The 19,152-nt window shown below is 40.2% G+C and overlaps 1 protein-coding gene and 1 long non-coding RNA gene across 3 annotated transcripts in view; both read left to right on the top strand.

Annotated features, from left to right (window-relative positions):
- Positions 1 to 19,152, top strand: part of LOC107804767 (dicer-like protein 4) — a 55,546-nt gene that overhangs the window by 2,177 nt on the left and 34,217 nt on the right. For both annotated transcript variants that reach the window (XM_075236611.1, XM_075236610.1), the window contains exons 2-8: positions 11,859 to 12,036; positions 12,928 to 13,038; positions 13,846 to 13,986; positions 14,076 to 14,148; positions 15,499 to 15,539; positions 15,972 to 16,106; positions 16,190 to 16,318. In XM_075236611.1, the coding sequence (XP_075092712.1) occupies positions 11,859 to 12,036; positions 12,928 to 13,038; positions 13,846 to 13,986; positions 14,076 to 14,148; positions 15,499 to 15,539; positions 15,972 to 16,106; positions 16,190 to 16,318 (808 nt within the window). The remainder of the gene's footprint in view (positions 1 to 11,858; positions 12,037 to 12,927; positions 13,039 to 13,845; positions 13,987 to 14,075; positions 14,149 to 15,498; positions 15,540 to 15,971; positions 16,107 to 16,189; positions 16,319 to 19,152) is intronic.
- Positions 6,076 to 9,209, top strand: LOC142172867 (uncharacterized). Its single transcript, XR_012701892.1, has 2 exons — positions 6,076 to 8,390; positions 8,483 to 9,209. It is a non-coding gene; the product is annotated as an uncharacterized LOC142172867 (long non-coding RNA).

Below are 19,152 nucleotides of genomic sequence, written 5' to 3'. Positions count from 1 at the left end.
CCCACTTCATTGGCCACTAAACCATTCCCTTGGGTATATTATTTAATTATCAAGTAAAGTGTAATTTTACGAAAAAGGAAAAAGCTCCCATATGCAAAAGGAAACAACCTCTTGTAGAAATGCAGGGTAAGGCTGCGTATAATAGACCCTTGTGGTTCCGGCCCTTCCCCGGACCCCGCGCATAACGGGAGCTTAGTGCACCGGGCTGCCTTTTTTAATGCCAAAGGAAGTAAAAAATAGAGAATCTATATAAAGATGTGATTATTTAGGAAAGACACCAATCTTCTTCTATAAAACAAGGAATCTCATTGGTATACCAAAAACACATTAAAAACAAGAGGCTATTCCTTAAACGTACCAAGCAAGCTTTGTCCTTTAAGAGCTCTGCTCTTTCTCTCTCCATGTTACCCATATAAGTGCTAATAGAGCAACATTCCATGCCCCGTGTTAGACCCAACTAACTAGAACCAGCCTTCACATTATCCAGCACGGTTCATTGTATCTCGAACCATCTTAATACTCTACCACTAACGTAATGCTACCTGGCAATGCAGTAGGATATGATCCATGTCATCTCCAGAATCTTTGCACATGAAATACCAACTGACATGTGATTCTCCTCTTCTTCAAATTTTCGGTTCTCAAAATCGCTCTTTTAGCCACCAACCATTCAAAAAAAGCGCACATTTCTTGGAGTCCTTGGGATCCAAACTGGAAAACGAGGGAAACCCAACTTTTGTCTAGCAAGAAACTTACAATAGTAGCTCTTTACGGATATCCGACTCTAACCTTTGACCACCCCCTAACTCCGACCTCCAGTAATCTTGGTTGTCTAGCAGTAAAGTCTTTTTATAGAGCATTTCAAGTAGATTTTCAACATTTGTCGTCTTTCCATCTTAGAAGGTTCCTTTTTAATCTAAGATCCCAAATACACTTCCCTCATGTTATATCCAGACTTGTTGGACTGTCATCTGTAGATGGCATGAATCTCTACAGATGTTTGGAAAAATGATCCTCAGCCTGTTGTCCCTGGACTACCTGTCCCCTAAAAGTCCTGTTTCTCTCTTACCTTAAATGAGATACAACCACTAAATATATGTTTTCTTAATATTCCTTAAAAAGGCCGCACTCAAAAGGAACAATGATGTTTTTGGCTATCCACCTCCTTTCCATGGTGTCATATTTCTGTGCTACCACCTTCCAAATGCATGCTCCTCTGCAGTGTTGAAGTGTCACATATTCTATATGCAGATGACACGCTGATTATGTGAGGCTGATGAAGACCTATTGCTGCATCTGAAAGCTATCTGTCTAACCTTTTATTGATGAAGTAAGGTGTTGTATTGCTGGTGTGTTGTATTGCTGGCATCAGGAAGATGCAATAAGTACAAAAGAAGGGATGTTAGCTCCAGTACATCATGTGCTATTCTAATCATAGGGAGCTAACCACAAAAAAATGGGCCATCAGGCTAGGCTCATTGAGCCAATTAAGTCTAGAAAGGGAATAACATTATTTACAGGGGAGGTATTACTCCAACTAAAAAGATACACTAGACATCTAGCTTTCAAAAAGTGAATAGGAGTTGAAATGCTATCAAAACATCTTCGATTCCTTTCTGTCCAAAGACACCAAAATATGCAACCAGGGACCATTTTCCAGATACTTTTGATGGCCTTGCTGACTTTCCAAAAGCTCCAGCTTTCAACTGCTTCCTTAATGTTCTGAGGTATTGTCCAGCTGATACCAAAAATTGAGAAGAACATGTGCCAAAGATCAGTAGCCACTGTGCAATGCAAAAATAAGTGATTGATTGATTTTGAGTTTAGCTTACACATGTGGCATCTATTCACAATCTGGAAGCTCCTCCTACAGAGATTGTCTTGTGTCAAAATAGCACCTTTAAGAGTAGTCCATACAAAACAGCTGACCTTTGTAGGCAGTTTGGTTTTCCGGATTAGCTTCCAAGGCCACATGTCAATAACTTCATTCAAAGCACAAAGTTTATTGTAACCTGCCTTCACTGTATATGCCCCTTCCTTAGAAGTGCTCCATCTTAGCTTATCTGTGTGCTGGATACTCGTTGTACAATTTGCTAACTTTCCAAGTAGATCAAGCACTTCGTCTATCTCCCAGTCTTGGATGTTTCTCCTGAAAAGGACCTCCCAAGTGTTGTTGGATCTATTCTGTGCAACTGTTGAGTTAGGATCAGTAGCTAGGTGGAAAAGAGTGGAGTAGGTTTCTTGAAGTGTGAAGTTCCCTAGCCACTTATCCTTGCAAAATTTCACATGTGCTCCATTACCAACTTTGAAGGATACTTCTTGTTGGAAGACTTCCTTTAGGCTGTTAATGTGCTTCCAGGGCCCAACCCCATGAGGAGCTCTTGTGGTTCTGGTACTCCAATTATTCAGGTGACCATATTTGGCTTTCACTGTTTCTTTCCATAAGCTTGTGCCTTCTTGCCCATATATCTAATGCCACTTCATTAGCAAACTCTTGTTGTGTTTTGAAAGATCTCTAATGCCCAGACCACCTAGTGACTTTGGTTGAGTTACAGTTGCCCACTTCACCAAATGGAATTTGTGACCTTCACTGTTACCTTTCCATAAAAAGGATCTTCTCAATTTGTCCAGCTGCTTTTGGACTTTACTTGGCATAGGGAAGAGGGACATGATGTAGGTTGGTATGCTGTCCAAGACACTATTGATCAGAGTCACCCTTCCACCCATTGAGAGATATTGCATCTGCCAAGTTGCTAACCTTTTCTCCACTTTCTCAATCACACCATTCCACACCTCCACTGACTTATGTTTTGCTCCCAAGGGTAGTCCAAGGTAGGTAGTAGGAAATGAGCCAATGCCACAACTCATTATACCTACCGGCTCATCTAAGTCAGGTACCACATTGACAGGATATATCATACGTAGACCTGAAATAGATTCAAAAATAAGAAGGGTTAGATTAAGGTACTGCAGCTGCAGTCTCTCAGCCCCACAGAAGATTAGTGTGTCATCTGCGTATAGCAGATGGGAGATTGAGATTGAAATCCCTGAGTTGTTGCTTATCTTGAACCCTTCAATCCATTCCAATTGCCTTGCTTTATCAAGCATTTTGCTCAAACCTTCCATTGCTATGATGAAGAGAAAAGGTGAGAGAGGGTCTCCCTGTCTAATCCCTTTCTGAGGGGAGAAAAAGCCAACTGGAGATCTGTTGATGAGGACCGAGTATTTGACAGTGGTTAGACTGAACTTGATCCACCTTATCCATCTTTCACCAAATCCCATTCCCCTTAGAGTAGACAGAAGATAGGACCAGTTGACTTGATCAAATGCCTTCTCTATGTCTAGTTTACATAGAATTCCAGGGACTCCACTTTTAAGTCTCTCATCTAGCAGTTCATTTGCAATAAGTGATGCATCAGTTATCTGCCTATCTTTTAGGAATGCATTCTGTTCCCCTGAGATTAGCTTCCCCATCACTGTCTTCATTCTTTCTGCAGAAGTTTAGCCACTATCTTATACACATTTCCAATAAGGCTTATTGGTCTAAAATCCTTGAGCTCTACTGCACCTTTTTTCTTGGGGACCAGTGCAATGAAGGAGGCATTGCTGGACTTTACCATATGACAGTTATGGTGGAAATAGTTGATTGCTGCCATGATGTTCGGCTTGATAAATTCTCAAGTTTTTTGGTAAAAAGCCATTGTGTAGCCATCGGGCCCTAGGGCTTTATCTGGTGCACAAGAATTGATGGCTGCCATCACTTCTTCTTCTTCAAAAGCTCTTTCCAACCATACTTCTTCCTCCATCGAGATCCTGGCTAAGTTTTCAAAGTTGACACTAGGCCTCCATTGCTCACTCTCTGAATATAACCCCCGATAAAAGCTTAGGATTTCAGTTTTGATGGCTTCTTGGTCCTCAGTAATTTCCTCCCCTATCTTCAATCTGTTAATATAATTGTTCCTTCTGTGGGAGTTAGCCATTTTTTGAAAGAACTTAGTGTTTCTATCACCTGCTTTAAGCCATAGACATCTTGATTTTTGTCTCCATGAGACCTCCTCAACCTTTGCTATTTTCTGTAACTCCACTATTATCTGCATTAGTTTCTCCTTTTCAACCTGTGTTTGGGCCCTGTTCTCTGTTGTTTGCTCCAGCATTGCTAGCTCCTCCAGTAGTTTAGTCTTTTGTGTTTCCAGTCTGCCACACTCCTCTCTGTTCCAATTAGTGATGTCTGCCTTGAGCCTTCTCAGTTTCTGCACAAGTATAAAATCTGGGTTGCCTCCTATCACATAGCTCTGCCACCAGTTTTTAACCTTATCAATGAAACCCTCTGCCTGTAGCCACATATTTTCGAACTTGAAATAAGAGGGGGTGCACGAGGCTGTGTCGAGTTGTGCTGGTGATAAGGCCCCCGGGCCACCATCAATGGGGAGTTGATGGAAGCCATTGAATACTTCCATGCGAATGGTGTTTTCGAGAGAAGTATCAATGCTTCCTTTATTACTATTGTGCCTAAGAAAGAAGGTGCATCTTGTATCAGAGACTACAAGCCTATTAGTCTCGTGGGGAGCATTTACAAGATTATTTCTAAAGTGCTTTCCAATAGACTTAAGAAGGTTCTTGACATGACTGTTTCGTCCTCCCAGAATGCGTTTGTGGAAGGTAGGCATATCCTGGATGCTGCCTTGGTGGCAAATGAACTTGTAGACTCCAGAAGGAAAAATAGAGAACCCGGCTTACTATGCAAGTTGGACCTTGAGAAGGCTTTCGACCATGTCAATTGGGAGTTCCTGGACTTCATTATGATGCAGATGGGGTTTGGGGAAAGATGGAGGGGATGGATCAAGTTCTGCATTTCCTCAGTCAGATTCTCTGTCCTGGTTAATGGTAGCCCGTGTGGTTTCTTTGGCAGTTCCAGGGGTCTCAGGCAAGGTGACCCCCTATCCCCATGTTATTCATTCTAGTGATGGATGCTCTGAGCAAAATGATGTATCGTGCGGCGGACAGAGGTTTTTTGAGAGGATTCTCAGCTCCGATTGGGGTGCTCAGTGCCCGAAGAGTCTCACATTTGCTTTTTGCGGATGACACACTGGTTTTCTATGATGCCGATATAGATCAGTTGACCTACCTGAAGCAGGTCCTGTAGTGGTTTCAGTTAGTATTAGGACTCAAAATCAACATCGGCAAGTGTGAGATTTTCCCGGTAGGTGAGGTTACTAATATTGATGCCTTGTCTTGTGTTCTCAGATGCAATGTGGGCTCCCTTCCCATTACTTACCTGGGCCTCCCTTTGGGCGCTTCATATAAGGATACTACGGTTTGGAATCTAGTGATCAAGCGGGTTGAAAAAAGATTAGCAGGGTGGCAGAAACGGTATTTGTCAAAAGGAGGTAAGGAGGTGCTTATCAAAAACACTTTATCGAGTATGCCCACCTATTACTTATCCCTGTTGCAAGCACCGGTGAGCATCACAGAAAAACTGGAGCGACTTCAAAGGAACTTTCTATGGGATGCGGCAGATGGAACTAGAAAGTTTCATCTATTGAATTGGCAGACAGTCACTTCCCCAAAGAAGTGGAGTTGACTTGGAGTGAAAGATCTTAGGGTATTTAACAGAGCTTTAATGGGAAAGTGGCTGTGGAGATTCGAGGTAGAAGAGCATGCTCTATGGAGTGAGGTCATAGTAGAAAAGTACGATTCAACGGGAGGGGGTTGGAGGACCAAGGCGATCACAACGCCTTTCGGGTGTGGCTTGTGGAGGAGCATCATGAAAAATTGGGAAGCATTCAGTGGCAACATCACTTACAGGGTGCGAGATGGAAGGAGAATCAGCTTTTAAAATCATAGGTGGTGTGGAGAGGATACTCTGAGGGTCTCCTTCCCCCACGTCTTCAGAGTTTCAAACCAGAAGAACTGATGGTCCAACAGATTCGCAAGGAGTATGAAGGGGGTAGTATGGGACCTCTCATTCAGAAGGAACATGCAACATTGGGAGATTGCGGAGCTCCAAGTTTTGTTGGCACTGCTATACGGGCAAGACAGGCTCCAGCCATCCTGCGACTCTTGGAGATGGGGCTTGCGTGGCGATGGTTTGTTCACCGTAAAGTCCTTTTACCAGAGTATGTTGGTGAGAGAGGAGACCACTTTTCCATACTCCTCGATCTGGATTCCTTGGGCGCCCACGAAGGTGTGCTTTTTTGCATGGCTAGCGGCGAGGAGAGTGATCTTGACTGCTGAAAATCTCCGAAAGAGAGAAATTACACTTGTTAGTTGGTGCTACATGTGTAAAATCTCAGGGGAAGAAGTTGATCACCTTATGTTGCATTGTCCTGTGTCCTCTGCTTTGTGGAGGGCAATCCTGAATCTTTTTGGTGTTCAATGGATGATGCCTAGCACTGTAAAGGAAATGTTATATAGTTGGGGCGGTTTTTGTAGAAGAAGAAAGCAAAAGGCGTGGTAGTTCGCCCCATTAGCTCTCATGTGGGTAGTATGGGGGGAGAGAAATAGGAAAGCTTTTGAGGAGATTGAATCTCCTTTTTCACATCTTATGAATAGTCTTTTATCTTTGGTCGCTTTTTTGTGCACTCATTTAGCCCATACTTGTATAGAAGATTGAGCGTCTTTTGTAGAGAATCATGTTCTGATGTAAATTCTCTACGTCTTTGGTATACTTCGTGTATACGTGAGTTCACTCCCTTTTGATTAATACAATTTACCTTATCAATAAAAAAGGGGGGTGGCTTCCCAGTCACCACACTCAAGGAGTAGGGGCCTATGATCAGAGATCACTCTTGGGAGGGCTAGCTGCTTGATAGCTTTGAAACTGTCGCACCATTCAGGGGAAATTAAGAACCTGTCTATTCTCGAAACTTGCAATGAGTCTTCACCTCTGAACCAGGTATAATAAGCTCCTTGTAGAGGCAAGTCTATAATTCCTAGGTCTTGGATGATGTCTGAGAAGGACACCATGGCCCTGGACCTTCTAACACAATTGTATCTTTCATTTTCATACCTACAAACATTGAAATCACCCCCTATAACCCATTGCTCATTTCAGAGAGATCTGATTGCTGCAAGTTCTAACCATAGTTCCTCTCTTTCAGGATTTGTGTGTGGCCCGTACACTCCTGTAAAACACCATCTGAACTGTTCATGCAAGCTTTCTAACATGCGAGAAAGAGTTTACTAACCTTGATGAGTATCCCTGTTTGCCCATTGCCTTTTGTCCCATAAGATGATAATACCTCCACTGTTCCCTACAGATTTCAACTCTGCCCACTCTACCCAACGATTGCCCCATATTTGTCTGATCCATGATGCTGGGAATTCTTCTATTTTTGTTTCTTGTAAACAAACAATATCTGGCTTCCACTTCTTAATCAGTGATGAAGTTGTAGTCCTTTTATCTGCTTCATTCAATCCCCGCACGTTCCAGCTTAATATTTTAACATTCATCCAGAAAAAGCTTTGTAAAACCTGTCCATATCCCCTTTCCTTTTACCCTCGTAATTTAGGCCCCATTTTAGTCTTTCCAGTTCTGTTTCTTGCTTCTTCTTACCCTTTTTTTTTTTTCTCCGGAAGGTGACTTTTGTTTCTGCAACTGCATTTGCCTCTTTTGATCCATCCGGAGGATGATGCCCATAATCTCATGCTCAAACCCTTCTACGTTAACCCCAAAAGCCTTGCATGCCTTTAACATCACAACCTTTGTCCATCTTGTATGCTTGTAGATATTTGGGGTATCGATTACTTGCATGTTTGAAGAGCCTTGTTCATACCATGGGAGGGTAAGTGTGTCGCAAGAAGAGAGCTCGACATCTGAACTGTCTACAGCTTCAGTTGGTTGTGGCATTTTCCTGCAAATATTTTGCAGAACCTTTTCTCCTTCATCATCTGCCTCTGAGTCGCAGTGCGTCATTGAAGAAGGTTTAACACTGGGCCCTTCTGAGAAGGAGGCTTCTAGTTCTATCATTAGTGGGTCAAAATAATTTACAGAGATGTAGGGGTTGGGATTCAAAACACATGGGTCAATTTTAGGCCCAGTTGCTCTCCAGATTTGCTTTTGCTTTGTTAATTTTCCCCTCTGTGCATGCTTGCCTTTTAGGCCCTTTTTGTAATATTCACGGTCCACTAAGAGGCCCAAATTTTGAGTCCTCTCTTTGACCCCACCGTTTGATTTAATGTGCCTCCAACTGGCATCCTGTACGTATGCCCCGAGTTTGAGGCAGCCACGTCAGCCTCTTTTGAATTAAAGATGATGGGTCTATTTTGGTTAAAGACTACTGGGTTGTTCGTTGGTTCCTTCGCTTGACTCGATTAGGGCTTATCAGAGACTGCCGCCTTCTCTACTCTGACGGCGACTGAAACCTCGCCGAAAATTGCAGATTTTGTGAGTACGTCCTCCAAAACTGAAATCTTGTAGCTCAAGTTGCCTATTTTTAACTAGACGATCCCTGGGTAACTCATCTCTTTTTCTTTTACACAGATTCTGGCCCAGAACATATGTGCCCTGTTTTTCATGTCCTCATCGGTGCCTATGAATCCTCCGAACTTATCTCTTATGAAACTGAAGGTTTTTGATGTCCAGCCATGCAGAGGGATTCCAAAGGCTTTGATCCACTTCTGTCCCATTACACCTTTGGTTGAAGATGACCCAGATTCCGGCAACCACCACTCAAGAGTAAGTGTCTACCATTCCAGAACCAATCCCCTGCTTTTACCCTAGCTGCTTCCTGTCTAGATGGTAGTTCGAAGAGGAACAAATTATGGGCCATCGGAGTGACCATGAGACCTGCTGTTACTTTCCACCTTGTGATAAACCATTTTTGGATGACTTCAGCTTTGGGGCTTTGATTGAAAGGGTCGTTGAAGCAACCAATCAGGCACTTGGATAGAAACTGGGAGCTTTCATCGGCAGCAGCAACATCTCCAGTAGCAGCCACTACATCTTCTTGCTCGTTGACTTGTGTGGTGAATCTTTGCAGCCACTAGAAAGGATCTCTTTTGCACATCTGCAAACTTTTTGAACTTGTAGTTGGCAGGCTTCCCCAAAAATTGTAATATTCTTCCTGCTATATCTCCCCACCCCCTGTTGTAGTCGTTTTCTGGTATTATGATTGCAAATTTCCTGTCTCCAACCCAAGTTTCAATTCTGATGAATCTGCCATAGACATTGTAATTTTGATACCCCCTGTATAAATAGGTTTGTATCTTTCTCCCCCACCTTTTGTAAAGATTCCCGGCGCCCCGTGAAGCTTGGTACATTTGCTCACATACCCATCTGATGTTGTCCTCATCAATCTTAATTTTACTTGTAAATCTACTGCCCCTTTCGATCCATAAGAACCACCTTTCATTGTCTTCACTGATGTCGATAAGCTCATAGGACTTGTCACCTGAAATAAAGAAAAGCTTTTCCCCCATGTTATGCGAAGGAGGAAATTCACCGGAAAAGGAGTGAAATTCCACCGGAAGGGTGCCGGAAGGTGAATGAAAAAGTAGGCACATTTCCCAAGTCAGAGATATTTCTTAATGTGACCACTTCAAGAGTTTATTTTGGCGATTATCGGTAGGCAGTCATTTGCCACATCTAACCTTTGAAGCTATAGCTGGGTTACATATTTTTGACTAGGAGCTGGGTTACATGTAATGCACAAGCTATATCTGTCAATTTTGACCATGTTATACACATGCTAGCAGATGTCTTTGGCTACAAAATTGGATGCTTTCCTACCGCATATTTGGGGTATACCCTTGGGTGCTAAAGGAACGGATGTTAATATATGACAAATGTGATTGAAAATGTGAAAAGAAATTGGCACCCTGGAAGAATTTGTATATATCCTTTGGAGGGTGATTAACATTAATAAATAACGTGTTGGATGAGATTCCTACTCATATATGTGTTTATTTCCCATGCCTCAAAAGTGGAAAGGCAATTTGGACATGTTGAGAAGCAATTTCTTGTGGGAAGGATGTCAAGACAACGGAGAATTCATTTGATCAAGTTGGGTACAGTTTGCTGGGATAAGAAATTTGGAGACTTGGACTCAAAGATTTTAGAACTTCAAAACAAAAGCCTGCTGATGAAATGGCACCGGAGGTTCAATGATGACAAAAATGATTTGTGGAAGAATCTTGTTATTGTTAAATATAGGAAGACCGAAGAGTGGTGCACTGATAGTGCAAATGGTGTATATGGAGTTTCTATGTGGAAATATACTAGAAAGCTATGGGATGATTCTTTGATAATGTTTAGTAAAAAGTTAGAAATAGCAAGAGAGTTAAAATGTGGCCGAGAAGTGCTTTGGTGATACTCCTCTACGTGAGCAATTACCTGACCATATGTAATTACCCACAAGAATTGCACTATTGTTGACTGCTATTCTTCTGGTTTATTGATATTATATTGAGAAAAAATCTACCTTATAAAAAATAATATTGAGAAGAAATCTCAATGATTGGGAGTTTGAGCATGTAAAGGAACTAATTTAAAGTTTGAAACTGTAAGGATTGATGAACATATAGCAAATTCTGTACTCTGGAAGGGCAAGACATTTTCTGTCAGGGCATGCTACTGTTGAGTTGTGTCCTACATCAGTGGGTAATGGGTGTCTTGGTCTCCTTATATAGTCTTGGCCAATCCTCACCTCACAAGCTAGTTTTTGGGGCTGGGTTAGGCCCAAGGTCCATTCTTATCATGGTATCAAAGCTAGGCCCATCCTAATTTATTGTACCGATGTTGGGCCCCCATTTATATTGACCACGCTCTAGTTGCAGGCCTGGGCATGGGGGGGGGATTGCTGAGTTGTGTCCCACATCGGTGGGTAATGGGTGTCTTGGTCTCCTTATATGGTATTGGGCAATTCTCACCTCATAAGCTAGCTTTTGGGGTTAAGTTAGGCCCAAGGTCCATTCTTATCAACAAAACTCTTTTGCTAAAAATTGGAGGAAGCCATGTAAATTAGCCATGGAGGATAATTTGAATGACTGTCGCAGCCCCAGGTTGCCTCTTCACCTGGACTGCAAATCATGGTGCCTATCTCACTCATGAAAACCTACAAAATAGGGGCTTTACTATATGCAGTATTTTGTGAAGGAGGCTGAATCTGTTGATCACTTACTGTTCCATTGCATTTTCATCAAGCAGATTTGGTCTATGTTTATTTCTGAGAATAAATTGTCATGCAGAAGCACAATACATGCCTTAAATAGCTGGTATAATAAGACTTTAGTGATGGGAAGCAGATTCTACTGGAATGCAGTGTCTAGTTGTATTTTTCTGGAACACCTGGTTAGAGAGAAATGGTTCCCCGGAAAAAAAGAATTCATTTCTCATTTAGAGTCTAGGTGTTCAAATATTCTCTATTTGTGGTGTAAGAAAGATGTAACTGATTTTGCTTCACTATTTTGTTAGTTAGTTAGTTGTTATGTAAATAAGCGTAGTCTTACATGGAATAGGAGTAGCGTAGGTATTGTATATTGTTATAATAGGGGTACTTGTATTATAGTTAGGGGACATCAATAACATAATATTTTCCAGTGTATTATTTCTCACGATCTGATATATTCCTTCAATATTTAGGAGGAAAAGCTCATTCCTTCTGTACTCTCTCTTCTTGTTACTCATTAATAAAATCTCTACATTTTCTTATAAAAAAAAGAACTTTTTTTTGCTAAGGTGTTGTTACAATAAAACCTTTGAACTTTCAAACAGCTGAAGTTCTTTATAATTATCAAACGCTTGCAGAATTTAACTACTCTATTTTACTGAATAATGATGTTTAAGTAATGGCAAAAACAATGAGATAGGTGCTTTGATGATTTTATAGCAAGACTTTGCTGATTTTATTTCTTATCAGGTATCAGATGGATCTTTGTAAAAAAGCATTAGAGGAGAATGTTGTTGTATATCTGGGAACGGGCTGTGGGAAAACTCATATTGCCGTCTTGCTTATCTATGAGATGGGACAGCTGATAAGGAAACCCCAGAAGAGCATTTGCGTGTTTCTTGCTCCCACTGTGGCGTTGGTGCAACAGGTTTCCTTATTTTTTATTTTTTTTTTGGCTTTTGCTCAAACTTTTAAATTTTATGATATCAAAGATGAAAACTAATTTACATGAAATCAGATGGCTGAAATATCAAATATCTTCCTTGCTATTGAGGTGGTATATGAGAGCTTTAAGCATGTTTCCGCCAGCTATTTTACACAATTCCCTTTTTGTCTTTTCTCCTTTCAATTGAGTCTCTTTTTTGATAAAGCAATAATTTTGTTGATTCATGGGGACACTAAAATAGAAGTGACAATTTTATTCTCTTATGTCACCGGCCCAATCAAAGCCCTTCTTTTGGGTGACCACTTTGATGCCGTTGCGCTTTCTGCTGCTTCAAAGGCACCACATATCTTTGCGGCTACTGTTCTGATGGCATCGCTCCTTTTGTCCAGTGGCTGTTCCAGCTTTGTATTCATCATATTAATGAGTTTTCAACTTATCTCTTTACTTGTCGTATTTGTCCATCGAAATTTTTATTGATTTTGTGGCTAGTATGTAAGCAATATTCTTCGCATATATGACGAAAGGAATTTTATTAAATAATCGAAGACTAATTGTTTCAGTCTAGACAAAATAATTAAGTATATAGAGTTTTTCGATTTTGCTGAAAATTGGTCTATGATTAGCATGAAAAGGCCTATAGTCTTACATCTCGTAGAGAACAAGAAAGCGCTCTTCAATTCAGAATGTCATTTGTTATGTTTAACTAATTTTCTCTTCGTTAGAATCTTATTACTCCTATTAAACCCATTCCGTTTTCTGAGTGTACTCTTACAACTTGGGGCAGCGTGGGGAATTAAAAAGTGTGTCTGAAACTTGATAAAGCATGGGCATAAAAGTTATTTTCTTTTTCATGTGCTTTTGAAATTGGAATAGCAAGCCAAGGTCATAGAAGACTCTGTCGACTTCAAAGTTGGGACATACTGCGGGAAATCCAAGCATTTGAAGAGCCACGAAGACTGGGAAAAAGAAATGGAACAGTATGAGGTAAGTCTGCATGACCTTTTTTTGTTAGTGATGGGCATCGTCTCCTGAATGTTATTTGTCTGAGACAGAACCTTGGGCATTCTTGGTATGCAAACTTCCAATTACAGATTTTAATGCAAATATTCTTTGAAACTTGAATAACTGATGTTAGGGATAAAAATAACCTGAATTACTGATTTCAACTAAATTAATGTATTCTTATCTTGTCCAATTACAATTGAAATCTTACATAATTTTCTGAGCCTTTTTGAAGATAGTGGATGATGCTTATGTGCTTGAGAAAGGGAGATTCTGAGAAGAGCCACAAGTACGGGTTGGAATTCCTGTGTTACATGGGTTATTTCGAGGGTGTCACGGATACTTTGAAAGAAATAGAAAGTCTACACATTTTGGATTTTTTTTTGTTTACAGCACTTAGCTTAGTGTCATTGTACATCTATACATGACATAGATGGTTTGATGGAGTTTGTTGGATCCTTTCACTTTTTGGTAGGGACCTACAATTTTTTGTTCTCTCTTTCGTAAATGTTGACGTCAACACTTGCTTGTTTTGTTTTATTAATTTAAATTATCCTTTATAGTCACTAAGAATAAAAAAAGGAATCAACATGGTTTCTGTTAACTATATGTAGTAGATTGACTGAACCATGTTATGTGTTATATACTGTGGTCTTCTCATCTTAGGCCCTTTTTTGGACTGTGCATGAGTGTGGATATTGGTGATGACTGACTGTTATACTGTAAATTATTTTTTTGTTGACACTATGTGAATGTTTTGACCAACAAATTTGCACTTTGTTTGTTCAGGTCCTTGTTATGACCCCTCAAATACTATTACATAATCTTTCCCACTGCTATATCAGGATTGAATTTATTGCTCTTCTGATCTTTGATGAGTGCCACTATGCACAAGTTGAGAGTGATCATCCTTATGCTGAGATTATGAAGGTAATTAGCTGAGCTGGTGTTATACGCTGGGAAACATGCTTTGTTTTGTATGTAGTAGCCTTCTTATTCATGTATATTATTTTTAACAGATATTTTACAAACCTGATGTAGTAAAACTGCCCCGTATATTTGGCATGACTGCATCTCCAATATCAGGAAAAGGTAATATATTGTGCTGTACTCTTCATGCGTATTGTTGCTTTTTTGGGATGGATTCACCCGGTGACAATATGTTGTAACTTTCTCCAACTAGCTGGATCCAATCAGATAGCTCATCAGTAATTTCATATGTTACCTTCGTGTTTTAAACTTGACAATTTTCGAGCAACTTGCCTAATATTAATAAATAAGGGGAAGAGGCCCAACGTTTTATATTAGTATAAGGAAGGCGCTAGCTAGTGCCAGCAATTTCCGTGCACAGATATAGATTCATTCTTCGTACCTGGTCCAGCCTCACAACCCTTCACGTTTTTTATAATGTAAATATAGTTATTAATCTAGGGAAAATTGACAAATAGTACTTCACAGTGCTTGTAAGATGCTTAGGGATTGTCATGGAATGTAACTGTTATGAGATTCAACACAGTAATTTTCGGCAGAATGATATAATGTCACATGGGATTGACATGGAACTGACACTTGAGGTTACTTGATAATTTGTGTCTCTTTCTTGGGTTTCCAGGGGTCAATTCTCTGGACAACTTCTTACTTGTTACAAACGAAAAAGTTTTTCCATCTTGTGAGATCTGTAAATCTTTAATTATTACTTCGAAATGATGAATTTATCCCCGTCTCCTATCCATGTAAAATTGGTCAAACTGATTGAAAACTGACTGGAGAAGCAGAGGAATTGTTGTTATGATATTTCTTTGTCTATGTTAATGATCAAACATCATTGGCTGTCTAATATAGCCTTGTATGACTGGGAAAATGTCCCTGCGCACCCTTTTTACCTCCTTTTTCTTTAAGTGTCTCTCATCTGCATATGTGGAATTTTACCTCCTTATGCATGACAATATATGTATCTTCGTTACGTAGTTGATTCTTCTAGAGAAAGTCATGACCTGTATGAATTCTATTTAGAAATTGGACCAACAGAAGTTACAGGAGTATTATCAGAAAATAAATCTGAAAATGCCTTCAAGTTATCTGATTTTTGGACTTATAAAAAAAACTAATCTGAACAACCTCTCTGCCTTCTTGAAGGTAAGGGTAAGGTCTGCGTACATACTACCGTCCCCAGACCCACTTGTGGGATTACACTGGGTCTATTGTAGTTGTATTAAAAAACTCATCTGATCTCTGGGGTCTGTGCCTTTTTGGAAAGAAATCTGCTTGCCATGACATGCATTGGTCAATTGCTGTGACAGATTGATAGTTCTTGCTATCTTATCTTTGCTTTCAATACTAATCATTCTGCCAGGCGAAACTGATGTATCTTTCCTTTAAGCTACATTTGTTTTTGGATGCTCCTCAACTCTCAGATATTATGTTGTCTTCTTACTATTGCAGGTGCTACTGTTGAAGGCCTTGAGACCTTACTTCGCTCTAAGGTGCTACTATTGTACACATAAGCCTTTTTTTCCATCATCAATAAATTATTTTTCTAAAGAAAAAAAGAAAAAAAAAAAAGGATGACTATAAAAGATTACAGTTTCCTCACATCATTATTATGGGAACAATAAAGTCCAAAAACAGTTACTTGTGAAGGATGGGTTTCTGTCATTTGGTTTATTAGTTCTTGGAGTTGTTAAGAACTGTCATAAGATTGCGACTCCAATTTCCTAGATATCATTTTGTATCCTGGGTCTCTTGCTGTGGGTGTTTCATTGTTAGGTAACAAATGACTAGCTTGGCGGCATTTTACCTGTCTGGGCTGAGCTGGACTGCTAACCTTGGTTCATACCCATACTGTTGTAGAAGCGTAGAAGGAAATAGGAACATTAATATTTCTATATTTAATTTCTGTCTATGTATGATCACAGGTGTATTCTGTTGAAGACAAGGATGAACTGGAACAGTTTGTTGCATCACCTAAGGTGAATGTATACTACTATGGTCCTGGCACCGCGTGCCTAACTAAAGCTTACTTTCAGAAGCTTGAAGAGATTAAAAGCCAGGTATTATCTGGTCAGTAATTGAGATGGCTATTTTCTAATTAGTCTTCGACTAAATACTCCCTGGTGTTCTCATGATTTGACAGTGTGTGATGGTGCTTCACAAGAAAGCAGCTGATCATAGCACTCTCAGGAACACAAAAAAGATGCTCAAGAGACTGCATGGACATCTAATTTTTTCTCTGGAAAACCTAGGTGTCTTTGGGGCATTACAGGTTTTGTTGCACTTCTTCTTGTTTGTCCCCTAATCCGTTTTCACAAGCCCTGATCTTTCATGACTCTTAGGTTATCAGATATTTTATTGCTCACATTTAATATTTTATTCGTGTTAAATGGGGGATGCGAAAATTTTACTCCAATATATGTTCAGTTCTCTTGCGGATGCAAGGTATTTTCCTGCTGCATTTTTGAGCTTTCTTCTATTTATCTCTTTATCACTTCTCTCCATTGGATTAACAACCTATCTTATAGTACGCACATTCCATTGTCTCAAACATTACGAATTCTATGGGCTGAAGCTTCATAAGAAGTAGAGATAGGGGGAAATGGCAAAACCGAAATTGAAAGATTAGTGAAGTAAAGTTATCTGAAGCACTACCAGGAGATCTAATTGTTAGGATTTTGCCCTGAATTTCTATTCTATTAGGACTCTCTTTCTTGAAGGAAAGGAAAAAGACTCCTAAAAGGGTTAAATCTCTTTCATATGCCTTATCGTTTTCTTGGAGGAGAAATTTTGTACTTCTATAAATTGACGTTTTCTTCTCGTAACAAGGACAACAACATAGCGTCCACAATATAGTCTTTTAGGGAGTTTTGTTTAGGGGGTAGAATTTATTCTTTCTATAAGTTTTTTTTATATTAATAGATTGATGTAGGTCTGTTCCTTGAGCCAAGGGTCTATCGGAAACAACCTCTCTATCTCTATGAGGTAGGGGTAAGGTATGCGTACACACTACCCTCCCCAGATCCCATTTATGAGATCAAACTGGGTTTGTTGTTGTTGTTGTTGTGTTCCCAATTATATTAGAAAAAAATTAGCAGGGGAAGACCTGCCCCGCCTTGCCGTCACCTCCAACAAGCAAACTTTATAAATGGTCTTTTTACTTGAGTATCATTTAGAATTTCATTAAAAAGGAGAAACTTGCGTACCATATGGAACCCATGATTTAGGATCAAGACCTGACCAGACTCCTAGCTCTCTTCTAAAACAAGAGAGTGCAGACTGGTTTGAAAAGCTAGTGCAGACTGGTTTGAAAAGCTTGTGCAGTTTAATCGACTCTCTTGACCTGGCATAGAGTTTTTGGCAGAGTTGCAGCCATCAATGGAACAGTAAAAGAAGGAATAGAAAACTAAGCTAAAAAGGAATAAAATTAGGGTAAGAGAATAATTCTTTGATTGATGACCAAATCTGCAGAGGTACAGGAATATATACTCCACTCTCACTAAAAGACAAAACTAGCTAACCAACTCTATAGGACCAAAAGTAATGCTAAAGGCTAATTACATGGGTCCAATTGTAAACACACAAAAGTATTAAATAAACTATAAGAAGGACTAAAGTGTCACACCCTCAAAACTATAAACTCCAGTCTTTTAACTAATCCTAACGGCTAGTTACAACTCCGCAAGCTCACTGTACAACTCTCTAAGCTTCTTCTTTTTGACTGCATATCAGTTCTCCCCTGTTGAAATCTTCCTTGTCCTCAAGGAAGGAAAGATGGAAAGCGTATCTTTAGAGCTGAATAGTCCTCCCATGTTGCCAATTCTGATGGTAACTCCTTCCATTTAACCAACACATGTGCCACTGCCTTGTTTCCCTTTTGAATCAGTCTTCTATCCATTATTTTCTCTGGTTGTGGGCAATAAGGGCTAGACAACTCGATGACAGGAGGGTGTGTTATAGTAGGGGGTAACTCATGACAGATCTTAAGCTGGGAAACATGAAAGGTTGGGTGCAACAAGAGCTGGGCAGGAAGGGACAACTTGTATGCCACTGGTCCTATCTTCTGTAACACCTGGTAAGGGCCATAGTACCTTGCTGATAACTTAGTAAAGTGCCTGCCTGACATGGATAGTTGCCTGTATGGTTGGATTTTGAGGTAAACCCAATCTCCCTCCTTGAATTGTCTGTCGGATCTATGTTTGTTGGCTTGTTCTTCCATACTCTGTTGGGCTCTTTTGAGGTGATACTTCAGCAATTGTGTCTTGAATTCTCTAGTCAATAGGCTTCTGTCCACTTCCTCTACTTGAGAATCTCCAGCCATGTAGGGTAAATGTAGCGGGGTGGTTGTCCATACAGAGCTTCATATGGTGTGCTCTGTATAGAAGTGTGGAAGGTTGTATTGTCCCACCACTCTGCAGAGGCTAAGAATTGGGACCATGATTGTGAGTCTGAGCAGAAGCACCTTAGGTAGGTCTCTAGGCACCTGTTCACTACCTCTGTCTGTCCATCTGTTTGAGGGTGATAGGCAGTAGAGGTATTGAGTGTTACTCCCATCATAGAGAACAATTCTTGCCAAACTTTACTGGTAAAGATTGGATCCCTGTCACTAATGATATCCTCAGGTACTCCATGTAACTTGTATATGTTTTCCATAAAAAGTTTTGCAACATCATTGGCAGAATAAGGATGGGAAAGGGCTATGAAATGAGCATATTTGGTTAGTCGATCCACCACCACCCAAATCACTGTTTTTCTTTAGATTTAGGCAAGCCATCTATGAAATCCATGCTAATACTACTCCATGCTGCTACTGGTATTTTGAGTGGTTGCAGCAACCCAGGATAAGGAGCATTGTCGTACTTGTGCCCCTGCAAACATCACATGCCTTGACCAGTTCTTGAACTTCCTGCTTCATGTTCTTCCAATAGAAAAGAGCAGCTACCTTCCTGTAGGTGTTCTCTATCCCTGAGCGCCCTCCTACTGTTGAACTAAGCCACAATTGCAAGATATCCTTCCTAAGTTGAAGATTAGGTCCAACTACTATCTTTCCTTTCTTTCTGAGTTGGCCATGTATAAAAGTGTATCCCTTTGCATCAGCTTCTCCCT

Source organism: Nicotiana tabacum, chromosome 18 (genome assembly GCF_000715075.1).
Source record: "Nicotiana tabacum cultivar K326 chromosome 18, ASM71507v2, whole genome shotgun sequence".
NCBI lineage: Eukaryota > Viridiplantae > Streptophyta > Magnoliopsida > Solanales > Solanaceae > Nicotiana > Nicotiana tabacum.
This window is presented reverse-complemented; position numbering and strand designations above follow the sequence as displayed.